We start from the raw sequence: 19,437 nt of genomic DNA on the forward strand, positions 1-19,437 counted from the left end.
CAAAATATGTATAATCAACTATGCTTCAATAACAAATATATATAAATTCTGAATTTAATAAAATTTTATGATATTATCTGGATAATCCCAATGATTCTTAAATTTAAACATTTACTATTATTCTGATCATTTTCTTTGAGTAATGACAGATCACTTGGAGGTCAGAAGCTTACAGTTTGATGTTGGATATTGTTGTCAGGCAGAATTTTTCCCCCTAAATCACACAAAAAGAGAAACTCAAACTTACCTATTTAAAAAACTATTTAGAGGCACTGGACATTTATTGAAAGGTCAGCTACAAAAAAAATTCTGAGAGCAATAACAATGATATATCATTGTGTAAAACATCCAATAGGCATATGTTTTATCACATATATGTTATATTGGATATATGTACATTTTTGTATGTGTTATGAGTGATATACATTTTATTATAGTGTAGATCTATTATACAACTTACAATACAACTTATACAATAGGAGAGTCATTGTGTGCCTGTCAGACAGCATATTGGGTCAGCAAGCCTCAAGGACAAAAAATTAACTTGGAAATAGAAGCCTATAAGAATCAACAGAAGTGGTTGATTTTAGGTAGCAACATATACAACAAAGCTGCAAAAGTTTTTAAAATTACTGCGGATGAAATTATGTTAGGGCGTCTTACATATTTCATCCAGAAACCTAGGGGAGCTCAGGCTTAAATTTTAATTGAATGGGATACACTATCATCCTGCAATTTATATTGTTAAGGTAATGGAGCCTTGACAAAAGGAAAGCCAGAAAGCAAAAAATCTACCATTGCTTATTTAGTAGCGTATATAGAAAAATCTAAAGATTCCATCTATAACACACACACACAGACACACACACACGTAAAAGTCAAACGGTTTAACAAGACTTATAAAGAAACATCGGATCCCTGCTGTACCCTCTTTATTCCCAATTTTTACTCCCCCTAGGCAACTACTACTTCTGATATTTAAATCTGTTTCTAAACATCCTTATTTAGTTCTTTCTTTCTTTTTCTTTTTTTTTTTGGTGGCTGGCCAGTATAAGGACTTGAACTCTTAACCTTGGTCTTATCAACATGCTCTGACCAGCTAAGAAACTGTCCAGTCATATTTCTTGATTTTTTCATTTTAGACATTGTCTATTAACCATCCACTGTGAAAGATCATTTCACTCCCTTACAAATCCTCCTCAACCTACATACTTCCCTTCCGCTTGTATTCCTAACATCAACATATCATAATATTTGATTAGAGCATTATTCAGTACTTTTGTTCACACCGAGCCATGTAGTATATATGATGACATTTCCTTAGTATTACAACTTTTCCTAGATTTAATCACCTTATTTTTTCCTTAGTTTAATTTTCTATGATCTTCCTATCATTAATTCATCACTAAACTCTCTACAAGCAAATATCTCTCAAAGCCTTAAAATACATTAGAGAATGTATTGTGTTTGTGCGTGTGTGTGTGTGTGTGTGTGTGTGAGAGAGAGAGAGACAGAGAGAGAGAGAGAGATATTGATTTCCTTCCTGAAACATTCTGTTCTCCTTTGGACTCTAGACTGAAGCACTGTTGAATCCTTGGGATTTTTGTCCCATCATCATTCATGGAATTCTTTTTATCTCTTTCCTGTTTTGGATCCCTGGTCTCCTAGTTCCCATGATTTCATATTTCTTGAATAATTCCCTCATTTCCAGGAGTTCATCCTTCAGTAACTTTCTGAGAAAGGGAGCACATCTAGAAAATTGTTACTCAAGGGCCGGCCCGTGGCTCACTCGGGAGAGTGTGGTGCTAACACCAAGGCCATGGCGTCGGATCCCTATATAGGGATGGCCAGTTAGCTCACTTGGGAGAGTGCAGTGCTGACAACATCAAGTCAAGGGTTAAGATCCCCTTACCAGTCATCTTAAAAAAAAAAAGAGAGAAAGAAAATTGTTTCTCAATTCTTGAAAATAATGTTCTCAAATAATTTCCTGACCAGTCCAGGATCTCAACCCTTGACCTTGGTGTTATCAACACCACACTCTAACCAACTGGAGAGAAAGAAAATTGTTTCTCAATTCTTGAAAATAATGTTCTCAAATAATTTTTTGACCAGTCCAGGATCTCAACCCTTGACCTTGGTGTTATCAACACCACACTCTAACCAACTGAGCTAACCAGTTTGTTTTCTTGCTCTTGTTTGTTCATTCATTCATTTGTTATTTCATTTGTTTCTTTTATTTCTTTCCCTTTGTTCTGTTGACCTAAAAAGAAACTAAGGCCAAATACATACAGCGAGGATTATTGAGCCCATAAGATGATTGCAACCAGAGCAACACATAGTCAGGCGACCCTGAAAAATGTGTTCCAAAGAGGGCCAGTAGAGCTTAGTATTTTAAAATCACAAAAGGGGGAAGAGTCAAAGGAGAGAAAGACAGCACCATCTAATTATTGGGTTTTCTATTAGTTGTACATGACAGATTTGGGATTGTTACTAGGTTACATCCTACATGCAGGGATCTAGGTAAGAGTCATAAATATTCTAGGTTATTTTAGGGCTTTTGGTGGCATTAAGACTGCTTCTAAGTAAAAACGGTCTTGTGATAATGTTTTCCAGGACAGGTGGACATGATTACTGAAGGATAAATTTGGGGTTGGAAAGAATACTGATAGAATCAGTGAACCAAGTTCTAGTTCACCATTGACAGAACAGTGTCCCTGAGTGAACTGCTTTAACTTCTCTTTTTGATTTATTTTTAATCAACACATAATTGTACATTTTTATGGGGTACAGTGTGCTATTTTGATACATGTATACAATGTGTAACGATCAAATCAGGGTAATTATAATATCCATCACTTCAGACATTTATTATTTATGTTGGGAACACTCAAAATCCTCCCTTCTAGCTATTTGAAAACACACAGTAAGTTTTTGTTAATTATAGTCACCCTACAGTACTATAGAACACTAGAACTCATTCTTCCTATCTAGCTTTATAATTTTGTATTCATTAACCAACCTCTCGCTATCACTTTTCCCCCTCCCCTTCCCAGCCTCTAGTAACCATTTTTCTACTCTCTACACCTCTTCAACTTTCTTAGCTTCTACATATGAGTGAGAACACGCAATATTTCTCTTTCTGTGCCTGTCTGATTTCACTTAACATAACATCCTCCAAGCTCATCCATGTTGCTGCAAATGACAGGATTTCATTCTTCTTTTATGGGGGAATAGTATTCCATTGTGTATATATTCCACATTTTCTTTATCCATTCATCTGTTGATGGACACTGAGGTTGATTTCCATGTCCTGGCTTTTGTGAACAGTGCTGCAATAAACGTGGGAGTTGAACTGCTTTAACTTTTATCCTACAATGTCTTTAATTTGCCATAATTCACATACAATTCTCATTAAAAGTGTATAATTCAGCGGCAGAGTTGTGTAACCATCACCACAATCAATTTTAGAATATTTTCATTATCCAAAAATGAAACCTCATTCACATTAGCAGTTACTCCTCATTTCTCTGCCACTTGCCCCTTCCAAGTCAGTCCTCACAACCGCTAATCTACTTTCTGTCTCTACAAATTTGCCTACTCTGGACATTAAATATAAATGGAATCATACAGTACATGGTCTTTTGTGACCGGCTTCTTTCCCTTAGCATGTTTTTGAGGTTCATCCATGTTGTAACATGTATCAGTACTTCACTACCTTTTATGGCTGGATAATATTCTATCACACAGATATACCTCATTTTATTTATCCATTCATCAGGTAATGAAGATTTGGTTGTTTCCACATTTTGGCCATTATAGTGCTGCTATGACCATGTGTTTTTGTAGTTTTTGTATAAACACATTTTCGTTTGTCTTGGGTATATAATTTAGAGTGGAATTGCTGAGTCATATGGTAACTGTTTAACCTTTTCTGGAACTGTCAGACTGCTTTGCAAAGTGGCTGCACCATTTTACATAACCCCGAGCAATGCATGAGGGTTCCAATTTCTCCACATCCTTTCCAAAACTTACTGTTTTTTTGATGATAGCCATCCTAGTGGGTGTGAAGTGGAATCTCATTATGGTTTTGACTTGCATTCACCTGATGGCTAACGATGCTGAACTTCTCTCCCTGAGCTTATTGGCTATTTTCATATCCTCTTTGGAGAATCTCTGCTTAAATTGTTCACCCATTATTAAATTTTGCTTATTTGAATTTTTTTATTATTGAGTTATGAATTCTTTATATATTCTACATACACATCCTTTATCAGATTTATAAATTGCAGATATTTTCCCCCATTTTGTGAGATGTCTTTTCACTGTCTTTTTTTTTTTTTTTTCCTTTTTTGTCTTTTTTTGTGACCGGCAACGGATCGCAACCCTCAGTGTCACGCCCATACTGGACCAGGACCGGCAAAGGAATCGCAACCCTCGGTGTTGCATCCGCACCTCGCTCAGCCAGTGAGCAGCCGGTCTGTATGTGGGATCCGAACCCTAGGCGGGAGCGCCACCGCGCTCCCAAGTGGCGCACTTTCCAGTGCGCCACCGGGCCGGCCCTTGATGGTGTCTTTTATAGCACAAACATTTAAACTTTTGATGAAGCACAATTTGTTTGTATTTGTTTTTGTTTGTGCTTTTGGTATTATATCTAAAAAACCATTGCCTAATGTGAGGTCATGAAAATTTATACCTATGTTTCCTTCCAAGACTTTATGGTTTTAGCTCCTATACTTAGGTCTTTGATCCATTTTGAGTTAATTTTTACACATAGTGTGAGGTGGAAAGGGGGAGGAGAGAAAGAGGAATAGCACAACTTAAATGTCAACTAAAACTATAGTTTATACATGCTAAGTGCCTATGAGGTTTGTTTTTTGATTTTTTAAAACTCATTAACTGAACTAGTTTCTAAACTATAATTCTTGTATTTGAAAGGAACTGCAGTGACTAATTAGGTAAAAACCTATTAGCTCTGGAAATGAGAAATTACAGGTCAGGGAAACTGTACTTGATCATGCTTCCTGGTCCAATTAGACAACAATCATTAATGGCTGCTAAAAGTATTAAGTGACAAGTTCCTTGGGAACTCCGTAATAGACTAACACCAGAACCCACTGGATAATTTTAACATCATTAAAAGTGGGACACCCAAGGCCGGCCCGGTGGCACACTGGAGAGTGTGCCGCTTGGGAGTGCGGCGGCGCTCCCGCCGAGGGTTCGGATCCCATGTGGAGACCGGTTCCCACTCACTGGCTGAGCGTGGTGCGGGCGCAACACTGAGGGTTGCGATCCCGTTACTGGTCAGTAAAAAAAAAAAAAAAAGACAAAAAAAAGGAAAAAAAAAAAGTGGGACACCCAGATGTCATATTCCTCCTAATGTGATGCAGTAAGAAATACATACTACTGCTTATGAATTGAAAAAAACCAACTGTAAAGGACATTTTTCAAACAGCTGGGGAAAACTAAACATGGATTGAGTATTAGATGATAATAAGGAATTCCTGTTAACTTTGTTGGCTATAATAATGGTACTGTAATTGTTTTCAAAATGTCTTTATCACCAAGGTCCAGGATTTGATCCCTGTACTGGCTGGTCGCCTAAAAAAAAAGAAAAGAAAAGTCTACTAAAAATGTCTTTATCTATTAGAAACATATACCTAACAATTTAAAGGGGAAAGGATATGACGCCTCAGATATGCTTTATAATACTCCAGCAAACAACAAGAACATCAACAAAAACTGTAGGTGGAAGGAGATAGATTGTGTAAGAATGGCAGAAAGCTGATGGCTGTTATAATTAGGTGACGGTCTAATGGTATTCACTGTACTACACTTTTTCCTTTTATGTGTATTTGAAATCCCCACAATAAAAGATTAAAATAGTAATTATTATATTAAAAATAATTTAAAGCTATTATAAAATACTCACACATTCTTTAGAATTATTTTCCCCTAATTCTTTTTTTTTTTTTTTTTTTTTAAAATGACCGGTAAGGGGATCTTAACCCTTGACTTGGTGTTGTCAGCACCACGCTCTCCCAAGTGAGCTAACCGGCCATCACTATACAGGGATCTGAACCCATGGCCCTGGTGTTATCAGCACCACACTCTCCCAAGTGAGCCACGGGCCGGCCCTATTTTCCCCTAATTCTGAGATGTAATTATGTATACAGAGCATCTCAAAGCAGGCAAGAGGTTAAATGATGTCAGGAAACTGGACAGTAAAATGTTTTAACTAATTAACTTATTAACTTTCATAATATTTATTCCTTTTCCCAAGCACAGATCCAAAATCACAGATCACACATTCATACTTTTTTTGCTTAATAATTGCACTCATATCAGGCTGGATCTAAATTGGGACAGGGCTGGCTCAGTTAGAGTGTGGTGCTGATAACACCAAAGCCCAGGGTTTGAAACCTATACTGGCCAGCTGTCAAAATCAATTAATCAATCAATCAGTTAGGACAATAGAATATTTATAGTATCATAAGATCTATACTTGGTTTTGATGTCAATACAAAGTAATTTTGTATCCTTAAAAGCAAAGAATGTCCATAGAATACACCTAAACTGTCCACAGTACCACCAAGTGCCATATTAACATTATCTATAAATATCGCTTTGAAACAAAATTAACCATGAAGATAGAATCAGACAAATATAGAACATGGGACATTTCTACAAACCAAATGTCCTGCACTCTTCAAAAAGTGAATGTGATAGAAACAGACAAACATGGGAGAACTGTTCTAGATTAAGAGACAAAAGAGAAATAAAAAAATAATATTTAAACGCTGGTTGGATCTTGGTTTGGGGGGGAAAATAGCTATAAATATTTGAGGGACAACTTGGGAAATATGAATATGGACTAGGTATCTGATATGAAATTATTGCTAATTTTTCACCGATGTTACTATGATACTGTGGTTTTGTAGGAGACTGCGCTTAGGAGATGCATGCTAAGAATTTAGGAGTGAAGTGTCACGTTATTGTCAACACTTTTAAATGGATTAAATCACTTCCAACTAACTTAGGTTAACACTGTTTGCTAATATAAACATGTATCTTAGCAATGTAAGTGAGAATAACTTGGAAGAGTTTAGACGATTGACAAGATAGAGAAGTACTTTTCTGGAGTAAGTACAAATCTTTTGGCTTAGGGTCTTTTTAAACCAAATAATTAAATAAAGGTAATTAAATAAATCATATGGATGTCCCCTTCCTGAGTTCTTCAGGTACAGAATAAGGTGTAATATATATGTGGTAACACTATCAGTTTCTAAAATGAGTGAACATTTTTGGAGTAAATTAAAGTTCACCCAAAGCATTCTCAAGGTGCCTTTGTGCTCATTAACTTAGAAAACAGAAACAGCTACACAGTGCTGGCCAATTAGCTCAGTTGGTTAGAGTACGGTGCTGATAACACCAAGGTCCAGGGTTCAATCCCTATACTGGCCAGACACCGAAAAAAAAAAAAAGAAAGAAAGAAATAACTACACAGAAACTAAATCAGATTAAAATGACGTGCTAGAATCCCTCCAAGAAAGTCATTCCTGAGTAGGATGACTCAGGCTAGGAATGATTAAGATTTTCATGACTTATCTGGAATTTCCAAAACTTCTGAATAAACATCTCAGGCTTTGGAGTCAGGCATACCTGTGTCTGCTCCTGGTCTGCTATGTGATACGTGAATTTGGGCAGGTAACTTAATTTTTTAAACAACTTTGTTGAAGTTACGAGGTGTAATTTACAGATATCAAAATTTATCTATTATAAGATAGTTTACAGTTTGATGATTTATAGTAAATTTATACAGTTGTGCAACCATTACCAAAATCTAGTTTAAGAACATTTCCATCAACCCATAAAGTTGTCTCATGACCATTTGCAGCCAAACTTGGCCCCCAGTCCAAGCAATCACTGATCTGCTTTCTGTATCTACAAATTTGCTTTTTCTAGAAATCTAAACAGAATTACACAACATATAGTCTTTTGCATATGGTGTAACAGCATTTTTAGGTTCATCCACGTTACAGCACGTATTGGTTCATTTTTACTGTCAAATAATATTACATCGTATGGATATACGGGTTAAGCATTGTAAATCCGAAAATCCAAAACCTGAAATGCTCCAAAATCCAACTTTTTGAACACCAACATGATGCTCAAAGAAAATGCTCACTGGAGCATTTTGGATTTCAGATTTGAGATGCTCAACCAGTAAGTATAATGCAACTATTCCAAAATCCAGAAAAAAAATCTGAAATCCAAAACATTTCTGGTCCCAAGCATTTTGGATAAGTGGTACTCAAGACTTGACCATATATTGTTTACTCATTCACAAATTGATGGACATTTAAATTGTTTCCACTTTTTGCCTATTATGAGTAATCCCACCATGAACATCAGTGCACAAGACTGTGGATATATGTTTTCATTTCTCTTCAGTATGTACCTAGGAGTGGAATTGCTGGATTATATAGTAACTTTATGCTTAATTTTTTTGAGAAACTGTCAAGTTGTTTTCCAAAGTGGCTGCATCATTTTACTTTCTTGCCAGGAACATATGAGGGTTCTAGTTTCTCCATATCCTTGTCAGCACATGTTATTTCTTGTCTTTTTTATTATAGCCATTCTAGTGTTTCCCATTTGATTAATGATGTTGAACAACTTTCCATGTGCTTATTAGTCACTCGTAAAACATCCTTGGTAAAATATACATTCAAATTTTTTGTCCATTTTTAAATTAGGTAATTTGTCTTATTAATTTGTAAATGCCCTTTCTTTATTCTGGATACAAATCTTTTGTTGTATATGACTTGCAAATATTCTCTCCTAGTCTGTGGCTTTTCCTTTTGTTTTCTTCTTTGTATGTGTGTTATTTATTTTCCAGTACTGTTTGACAATCTTTACAAGGAGAAGAAAAAACCACAAGGATATAAAATTTTAAATATGAAATGAACTAATAAACTGTGGAGCAGAAGGTCTAATCTTTTTCCCTATCTGAAGCTGAGTGAGGTAGAACAGCCCAGGAAATTTAGGCAAGGACACAGTCATGCAGAAACACGTGTTCCTTGCACTGTCTCCTTTTTGTTTTAATACACCAATTAATCATTTTAAATTTCTATTAAGTTCAGTTAGCATTTTTTGCTTTTATGAATTATGATTTTTGTGTCATATCTAAGAAATCTTTGCTTAACTCAATATCTAAACATTTTCCTTCTGTTTTCTTCTGGAATTTATAGTTCTAGTTCTTTTATATTTAGGTCTATGATCCACTCAAATTTTTGTGTATAGTGTGAGGTAAAGTTCTTTTTTATTTTCCTCCCATACCATTTGTTGAAAAAAATTACCCTTTCCCCACTGAATTTTTTTTTTTTTTTAATAAGTACATTCTAAGATGTTGGGGGAGAAGGGAGGGCAGGGCTGTTGCTGGCCTGGTTGCCCCTGGTAGTGGGTGGGGCTAAGGCCCATGGCCCCCCATTTCAGGACCCCAGGGGCTTCCACTCCAGCGCCATTGCTGGCCTGGTTGCAGTTGATGGTGGGACACGCTGAGGCCCACAGTCTACTGTCTCAGGGCCCTTGGGGCTTCCACTTCCCCCCATTGAATTATTTTAACAACATGGTTGAAAGTCAATTGACCATAATGTAAGTGTTTATTTCTGGACTACTTATTCTGTTCCATTGATCTATTTATCTATCTTTATGCCAATATCATACTGCTTTTATTACTGTAGCTTCATAGTAAGTTTTGAAATCAGGTAGAAGTCCTTCACCTTTTTCTTTCTCAAATTTGTTTTATTTATTGCGGCTCCTGTGCATTCCATATCAATTTTAGGATCAAACTTGTCAACTTCTAAAAAGAAAATAGCCTGCTGGCATTTTTACAGGGATTATACTGAATCTATAGATCTATTTGGAGAGAACTGTCATCTTAACATGGCATATTTAATCCAGGTATGCTTATTGATCAAGATCTTTGATTTCTCTCAGGAATGTTCATTGTTTTCAGTGTATGGGTCTTGCATCACTTTCATTACATTTACTCATATTTTTTTCCTGTGAATGGAATTATTTTCTTAATTTCATTTTCCGATTATTCAGTTATGGTATACATAAATACAATTGACTACTGTATCAATACATCCTACGACTTGCTAGACTTAATTTTTTAAAAATTTTCCATTTTCTCAGGTGTAAAATGAGGATATCTACATAGCAAGGTTTTTGTGTGGGAAAAGACTTTATACATAAAAGGCTGGAAATGAATGCCCCCTCCCCCAAGAAAATTTAAAATGTGGGATGACATTATTATGAGGAAAGTGAAATGAGTAGGATACACCTGGTATAGAAGGCAAAAGCCAGTCATCAATAATGTTATACGTAAATATGCATGATCAAGGAATTTTGTTGCATTTTAATTAGTGCACTAAAAAGATATCTGTCAACATTTTCTATTAGCTGCATGTATTGTTTTTATAACCAGAAGTAAACAACAAATATTTCTTAAAAAGTAAAAAATTGTAATCCATTTAATTCCACACAGAGGAAAAGTAAAAGAACACAGAAATGCTTGTGTTCAATTTACTGAGACTAATTAAATGTACTTGCAGGAAAACTGCTAGGCACTGGGGTCACAAAAGTAAAATATGTACTCTATATTTAAGGAATTTATGAACTAATGCACTGTTCAGCAGGCTGAGGTACCTCACGGACTGTTGAAGCAGGGATGTAAAGAAGTGTTCTGGAGGCCTCCTACCCATCCTAACCTCTCAAATTTCCAACTGCAAGTATGGCAGCTTTATTTTTTATCTATTTTATGTGTTGGGATTCCATGTAAGATTAAATTTGAATAAAGCACTCTATGCCTTTAGAAAGGTTTGAAAACCACTGGTCTATTAATAGAACAAAGTGAAAACTGAAAGGCAGCTAGTATTACAAAAGAATACTGGATTGGGGACTCATAATCCAAATTTTACTTTAGTTGTACATGTACAGCCATATGGAAGGCAAAATTCTAGTTCTTACCTCTTAAAAATGATGGCATCTTTTTCTAGTGAATTTTAATGTCATTCATCCAATAATTTGTTGAGTGCAATAAGTACAATAATGTTATTCATATATCCATGGTAAAGTAATAGCAAGGAAAGAAAGTAAAGGACATCTTGAACAAAGTCTTAAGAGATGTGACAATCTGGGTCTTAGAGTAGAAGTCTGAAAACTGATCAAAAAGAAAAAAGGTAGGAACATGACAGAGAACCATAGGTTCAAAGTATGAAATTAATAATAAATCACTACCACTGAATGAATGCTTATTCTATGCACAGAATTTATCCTCTCAACAGCCCATGGAGATAGGAGTTACTATCCCCATGCATAGACAAGAGTTTGCCCCAATCACAAAACTCTTGGGTGGCAGGGCCACAAGAAACGAGGGTTGCCTGATTTCAAAGCCGAAACTTTGGTTTCAAACAGATACATATACTGAAAAGGTTTTATGCAACATGGGGCTACTGGAATAGGGAAGTGGTTAGCGATGAGGCTGGAAGTGTAGGCACCGTCTCTCGCTCACTTGACCATAAGGCAACTTGGGCAAAGAAGGGTTGGGCTGGAATTGGAGGTATCAAATAAACGCATGATTTCAAATAAATGTGTGTGTATCCATCTCAGCTCTGTCCATTGAAAAGACCTGGAAGGAATGACACACCAACCCATGTGCAGTGGTCGACAAAGACTTCCAGATTTGTCCTCGCCCTCCCGGCGGGCTTCTCCGCCACATTCCACTGCCATTCCATGGCAGACCCGGTGTTCCTTCACCTGCCCGCGTCTTCTGCAGCTTGTTAGGTGGCGCCCTTAATTCCTGTAACACCTCGGGGAGAAGCCGCAGCGCCCTGGACGTCTGCCGCCATTAACGCCCGGCGAAACCCGGGAACCAGACGCCGCAAGGAAGAACCCAGGTGGGTGGTGACCGTGACGACCGAGCTGGAGCCGGAACTGTAGGCGGGGCCTCGGGGCTTCACCGTTTCTTATTGGAGCTCATCGCTGTCACTCGCGGCCTCTACCTACCGTCCCATCCCTTCTGACAGGCTGTCAGCTAAATGCTGGGTGGAGCCAGGCGGCTACTTCCGCTTGGGGGAAAAAAGTTGGGCCGAAGGAGGGGCTGGAAGAGGGAGGAGGAGGAAGAGCAAAGGGCCGGAGGCAGCGGGTGTAGGTTCGGCGGCGGCGGCGGCGGCTCTCCCCGGGGCGGACGATGGACAGTCAGGGCAGGAAGGTGGTGGTGTGCGACAACGGCACCGGGGTAAGCGCCCGGAGAGGAGGCCGCGGTGGCCACAGGCCTGGGCGAGATGTGCAGGAGGCGCGCGGGCTCTCAGCGCCGGGGACTGCACCTCTGGGCCGCCGGGGCGAAGGAGCGCGGGCCGGCACCTTCCGCCCCCGCCGGCGTGGGGAGAGAGCGGGCCGGGCCCTGGCCTCCCCCGAGCCCGGCAGCCCCGCAGGCCACTACCTTGGCAGCCCTCCGGGTCAGGGCGGCGGGCGAGACCGGCGCTCGACGCGAATCCCACCGCCCGGCAGCCCCGCAGGCCACTACCTTGGCAGCCCTCCGGGTCAGGGCGGCGGGCGAGACCGGCGCTAGACGCGAATCTCACCTGCTGCCCGGCGGGGGACGGCTCCGTGCACGAATGGGGGCAAATTGGCTAAAGTGCCCGGACGGGTGAAAGCCTGGGTTGGTATGTTCGGAGAAGGGCTTCATCCCCCGGGGTCGCCGGTGTGTAAAAGGGAGAAAGACCTAGAGGCCTTCCTCTTCCTGTATAGTTGAAGATACCGAACGGGAGGCAGGAAACGGGTTTACAGAAAAAAAGGGAAGTGTGCAGTGGGCCTCAGCCCTTTCTCAGTGTCTTGAGGGTTTGTTGGTTTTTGGGTTTTTTTTGTTTGTTTGTTTGTTTGTTTGTTTGTTTTTTTAAGGGATAGGGAGGCCAGATCAGCAGTGCATCGTATAATTTCTGTTTTGCGTGCTGGTAGTTTTGCCCAGGTGCAGCCCCGCAGAGACCAGCATGATCCATTGGATGATTTGGGGAGGTCAAGAACCCCGCAAGGCCCAAGTGTTAATTCCACTGACCTTGGGGGAAGTTAATCAGTTTTGGTGCCTCTCCCCACCTCCCCCCGCCCAGTTTTTTCCTTAGGTGCAGACTACAGATAATGTTAGTCTTTAAGATTCTAAAATTGTAAAATCTGACTAAAGCACTGATTTAGAAACAAATTGGACGTTGTTTCTTTCAGACTCCCCCCAATTTTAGAAAATTTAGAAAATGTGTCTTGGGACAGCAAACTCAGCAGATTAGAACACGGAAATGTTACTTATTTTGGATGTTCTATAGTGATTCCTAACCATTTTAGCGTTGCAACATTTTGTGACTTTTCTCGCTTGCCTCTCATAAATGTGGCAAATGAATTAAAGTAGGTTTTACTTGAACTTTAAGATACTTTGCAAACTGGATTGTTAAGGTGATAAAAGAGCTGGTGTTCAAGGCAGTAATACTGCCTTCATTGAATTGTCACTGAATTTGCTAGTTTCATTTGAGTTAAAAATGGACTAGAGTAAGAAGAGTGTAATCATGTAATGGGACATTCATACAAAATGGGATGCTTAAAAAAGGGAGGCAGATCTACTGCTATGGAAACATGTCTAAGATTAATTGTTAACTTTAAAAAAAAGTTTTAGAGTGATCCTATTTGTGTATGTTTTCTTTATTAAAGACTTATGTCCACAAACTTGTGTCTGTATATGAAAGTTTTGGAGGGATACATAAGAAATGTTCATAGCGATTACCTATGAGACAAGGGATAAGGGAGTGAATGAGGATGGGGAGGACTTCATGACCCTTTGGAATTATTGGAAAAGTGTTCTTTGTTTTGTTTTTTAATAAAGCATGTATTGTTAAACTATATTTAGACTAAATTAACTATAAACATATATTCCTTTTACAGTTAAAACACAGTTAAAGGTGCTTTTAAAAAAATATTAGCCTGATTTACACTGTAGTCTCAAATTGACCTCTGAATAGATTTAAAACTTTAAAAACTGAATTCAGAATATTTTGTTTTATGACTTTGTCAGATATTCTATTTAGAAACTCAAGCCAGTTATGTTTTAATGGATTCTTCTTCTTTGAAGGGTTCTAGGTGGTGAACCTTGTATTTGTAGTATATATGAATTTTTTGATATTCCGTTAGAATAGGAATGTTAACCATAAGCTAATTTTTATGTTATTATTCTGTTAGTTTAGCTAACATTAGAAAGTCGATTGTATTTGATCATGTCTAATCCATTGTTTTAAAATCTTGTTCCTTCAGACAGAAGATCAGTTACTATGACATAAATGAAAAAACTGTAGCTAATTCAGATAAAATGTATGTATTTTGTGTTACACTTCTAGTTATTTTTAAATTTTATCCAGATTTTCTATAGAAAGGATTGGCTTCAAATGGTGAACAACTCTGATGTAATATGTGAATAATGTAACAGTCAGGAATGTTGTGATATTTCTGAAAATTTAGAGGACTAGAAACCACTTAGATGCTATATTCTATTTCTTACTGCTTATGCTTCTAGATATGAGTAATCATCTTGATTTCATTTTGGTACCTGAGATTATAATGATTACTTTACAATTTAATGTTAAAGAAGATATTCAGATTTAATTTTTGAAAATTCATGGAAATAGTTGTTACCCTAAAGTGTTTTCATTTGCCCCTTACATGTTTTAGGTTTTAAAATTACAGGCTATTTGAGGAGCTAATGATTTTTTAACACTTCTGGCAGGCTCAAAATTAAATGCTCTAAGAGTAGTGGTGTTCTTAAGATTACATGCCAACTGTTGGTACTGCTCTATTTCCTCACTTATCTCGCAGCTAGACCAGTGTCTTATTAGTGTGGCCTGGAGGGGGAAAACTCGTCCAATTCCAGTAATTTATGTGCTTCAGCCTCTTAACCATTCAAAACAACTTTCTAAAATAGAGCCACTGAAAGTGTCTAGATAGGCAAAAATACGGAGACCTGTGAAGCTCTAGGTTTAGGTCCCTTTCAGGAGTTAGGCCCAGGCCCCTGATGTGTATCCTGTTACCGAACTGGGGTGATTTCATCAGCAGTGAGTTAGTTAACCAACAAAATGAAGACTTCTTGAGTGCCTACTAGGTTACTGGCACAATGCTTAATAATATCTCATGATACAGAGAAGCTTATAGTGCTGGCATAATTATATTTTCATTTATACTTCACATTTGAAGTTGATTGTGGTCTGCTTTATCAGGCTTGTGCTAATTTATATGTTGAATTAAAGAAACAAACCATAAACAAAATTAGTCTTACCCTGCAAAATGATTTGGAATAAATAGAATAAATATTTTGGTAGCCTAAGATCAAAACAGTCACTGTGCAATTAAATTAATTAATACATCAACATCAGATAAAATTAGTAAGGGAAAAATACAAATTAAATAAGCCCAAATGGGACTTTATAAATCCCAGTTTGTTTTCGAAGTGGAAAAAGGTAGTTTTAGAGCAGATGTAGCTGTACTTGTTCTTCATTTTTTGCTTGAAAAGAACATTATACTGTTCATGTTCTTACCAGTGATGACTCAGTGGGAAGTAAGGAAGCCAGTTTAAACCACAGTGCTACGAAGAGGAAACTATATATGGTAAAATCTATTTCTTAAACACAGCCTTATTGCACACATTGAGAGAACCAAGTCACCAAGTCTTAAAATGATTGGCATGGGGGAGGAATTTCAGGGATTAAAATGACATCAAATGAGTAGTTTAGAAAAGAATATTTACTTTGTATTTTATCACACCATGGTGTACGATTTTTTAAATACTGATTTTAGATTGTCTATTAGATTTATATTACAGAAAATTGATTATTTAGATTGTATTCTTGTTGTTATAACTATTAATGTTTTCACATTTGAAATAACATGAAATAGTGCAGTGTTTGCTATTTTGATTGACTCTCCAGTACCCTGTAGGAAGGCTAGCACTGGATTCTATGACAGCATCTGCTTCCAATAACCTCCTGCTTAAGCAGAATAAGTAGTTTTATTAATAAGTGATTTATATCTTTAATTTGGATTAAAAGCCTAGTTTTTATTTTTTGGTAAAGCAGTAATAGTAGGTTTACAATTGTTTTTAGTTTTAAGGATCTCAATTTTTGTCTTTTAACTTAGACACTTAGCAAATGTTTTGTCACTTAAAATATACTCAAATGCGAATTTTAAGATATGAACTACCCATCTGAACAATTATAATCAGAAAGCATTGAGTGAGGTTATTATTTACAGCTTTGCCATGTGTGATTCCAGTGTGTGTGGATCCAAATGATACAGGAGACATGCCAACCGTAGCAGCTTCCTCCCTGCACCAGGATATGGCTTATGCCCCACCCCAGGCTCCTCCTCCCCACTTGGTTCTATGTTAAGTTTTACAGTGATTGTTGAATCTCCTAGAATATCAGTTTCTTATGCATAAAATGGAAGTATTAGCAAATCAATGATATGTCCTGCTTGGAGAAGTAAATTATTTGAATATGAAATTGTGTTACCTGTTATTACTAAATTCTTTTACCTAAATATAAAAATGTAAACAGCCAAAAATGCCTAATAAATGTTTATTTTCACATGGTACTAGTCCAGATACCATTTTGTTTTCCCATTTTGGAAATGATGCTGCCCTAGATGAATGAAAGCCTGCTTTAGCATTGAAGCTTTAGTTCTGTTCATTTTCTAACATTTTTCTTTTTAAAAATACTTAGCATTTGTTGAATGAATTTGTCCATTACCCATATACATCTTGAGTGACCTCTGTGTGCTAGGGCCTCTTTTAGGCATTGGGTTCCAGCATGAACTGCTCAGCTTAGCTCCCTGCTCTTGTGGGGCTTTCTCTCTAGTGGGGGGACTTAGACACTAAATAAGCAGTAAATTAACATGAACTCTGGGAGTAGTCCGTGCTATGAAAGAAGAGGAGATGATGCAAGAGACTGGGTGGTTTGAAAGCACCGAAAGTTTACAGTACTGTGTAAATGGAAAGTGGTATTTTTCAGATACTGTTTTTAAATGGATATAGTAAATACCTTAACACTAACCCACTTTTACTGTTTCTTTCCAGTTTGTGAAGTGTGGATATGCAGGCTCTAACTTTCCAGAACACATCTTTCCAGCTTTGGTTGGAAGACCTATTATCAGATCAACCACCAAAGTGGGAAACATTGAAATCAAGGTAATATTTTATTTATTGATAAATAATGATCAAGACGTGTGAGATGTTCTTTGAATTAAGTAGTTTTTAAATATGCTGTGAAAAGCAGGGGGGAAGGCAGATTTTCTCATTTTTTAAATCTACATTAACACCTAAGCAGGGCACAAAAACTGAAGTTAATTTCATCTGATTTTGTTTATGTATGGCTTGATGCCCGTACTCTCTGGAGTAAAATACAAGTTTTTTTTACGTTGATATGAAACATTTTTCTTTATGTGTTAGTGTCTCTTTGGGAACTTAGACTTTTTCTTTCCATGTGTTCATGGCCTGATACCCCCTACATTTTTATACAGCTAGTCAGGAAAATACAAGGTGTAAATCTCATTACTTCCTCTTTTCACTGATATAATAACTGATTTCCATAATGTACAGGAAGAAGCCGTGCAAGTCTTTATTTGGCCTTGCATTATTTATCTTACCGTAAGGATAGAAGAGGGAAAGTTGTCATTGCCTACTCACTGTACTTAAAATGAGAGACTCTACATTAAGCATGATAGAATATTCTCCCATATTAAAGGGATCAGAAATCAAGAGGGAGTTACATTATTTTAGAAGAAAGAAAGAAATAGAACTGTCAAAAGGACACTGGTCCCCAATTAACTTTAAATTCTTCAGGTGGCCTAGGGATCAAGTTATACAGAATGCAGTAGAATTTAGGGGCTTAGTTTAGTGAGTTATTTGTGAAAAGCTAGCATTATTGGTCCTATCTGAACAGTGTTTGGCAAGACTTCAATTAACTGTTAGGTTATGAGTCATCTGAAATATGAGTTAGCATGTACCACTTTAGGACATCTGTTTGAGATCTCTAGGAAGATGATAATAGACGGTAGAGATTTGCTACTTGGTAGCTCTCTGCTGTTGGGACTAGGGAACTGTTACACAGTGAATAAAAACACAAACCAAAACTTAGTTTATTTTTTAAAGACTTAAAGTAGTGAATTATTCTGGCCTCTGTTACATTACAAAAAATAAAACGGGACATTCAATGTAGGTTTTTTTTAAAGACTTTTGAGAAATTTATGGGATTACTTGTTCTCCTTTTTGTGAGCTTTCTTTCTCATTGAATTGTCTTAAGTGAACTTTGACTTGAAATTTAGATAATAATAGTGATAAGGATAAACTACTGTTTAATGAAGTTGGAGGTAATACTTTTCATTCAGTGTCAGGCTTTTGAAGTAGATGACTTTTTAATATACTTTTAGACAATAAAATTTTTGAGGTATGAAGGTACATCACATATAGCCATTTTTATTCTCCAACATAGGCACAAATAATTATACATCTCTTCATACCCACTTTCTTGCTTTTTAAGGACAAGTGATAGAGATCAAACTTGTTGATATTCTAATAATTTTTGCCAAGGAATTCGTCAGTAGCATTTGCTTGTATGGTTTGTCATTTTGTGTTCTATCGGTTCAGGTCTGTTCACTCTGCTCAATCTTTTAAGCCTTTCAAGTTAAATTGTTCTTCCGGTAGAAAACAGTAAAAAGACTTGTGTCAAATTTAACTTGAATACTACAGCTTGGAAAAATAACCCTGAACTATCTCTCTACCTACTCAGCTAGACCTTTGCTATCATTTATTTTCCTTAATTAAAGTTCTTAAATCCAGTAATGAATTAAAGAAACTTGAGTTTTTAGAATTCCTGTGCTTAGTGGATTGACTTATGCTTTTTGTGTCTTGTTAGCTAAAATGTGGTAATAGACTAAAAAAATGGAAATTTAAATTGTTTAATGAGTTAATTTTCATTCAGGGGTTATAACTGTCCTTGTTAATTTGGCCCTAATTATTAACTCCCTGATATATAGTAGTACTGCGTCTGACCTCAACCTAATTTGTCTGTATTGCTTGTATGTTTAAAAATTTTAGTGAGGATTTTATTTAGGCCTTTTCTGACTCTTACTTCTACCTTCTCTCTCTTTACCTTTCTTGACCCGTTGAAGTAGAATAACAAAAAGATGGTAAGTGAGGTTAAACACATGCTCTCTGTTTGTTTTCCACTTTTTGCTTGGTGGGACAGTAGTTGTTATTTTGTGTCCCTTTAGTATTGGGGAGGGGGGTAATTCCATATTTTTATTTTAAGTACTTTGATTTTTAACCTTTTCCATGGCTTCAATTTGGTAGCA

General features: G+C 37.1%; 1 protein-coding gene across 2 annotated transcripts in view; it reads left to right on the forward strand.

Annotated features, from left to right (window-relative positions):
- Positions 1-12,035: 12,035 nt before the first annotated feature.
- The window catches only part of ACTR2 (ARP2 actin-related protein 2 homolog (yeast)), a 33,016-nt gene continuing 25,614 nt past the window's right edge, over positions 12,036-19,437 (forward strand). Inside the window, exons 1-3 of one of the 2 annotated variants that reach the window (XM_008586180.1) lie at positions 12,036-12,301; positions 17,162-17,272; positions 19,258-19,272. In XM_008586180.1, the coding sequence (XP_008584402.1) occupies positions 12,254-12,301; positions 17,162-17,272; positions 19,258-19,272 (174 nt within the window). In that variant the 5' untranslated portion in view covers positions 12,036-12,253. The remainder of the gene's footprint in view (positions 12,302-17,161; positions 17,273-19,257; positions 19,273-19,437) is intronic. The other variant, XM_008586182.1, reaches the window with a different exon arrangement.

This window comes from Galeopterus variegatus, unplaced genomic scaffold, assembly GCF_000696425.1.
Source record: "Galeopterus variegatus unplaced genomic scaffold, G_variegatus-3.0.2 Scaffold3861, whole genome shotgun sequence".
NCBI lineage: Eukaryota > Metazoa > Chordata > Mammalia > Dermoptera > Cynocephalidae > Galeopterus > Galeopterus variegatus.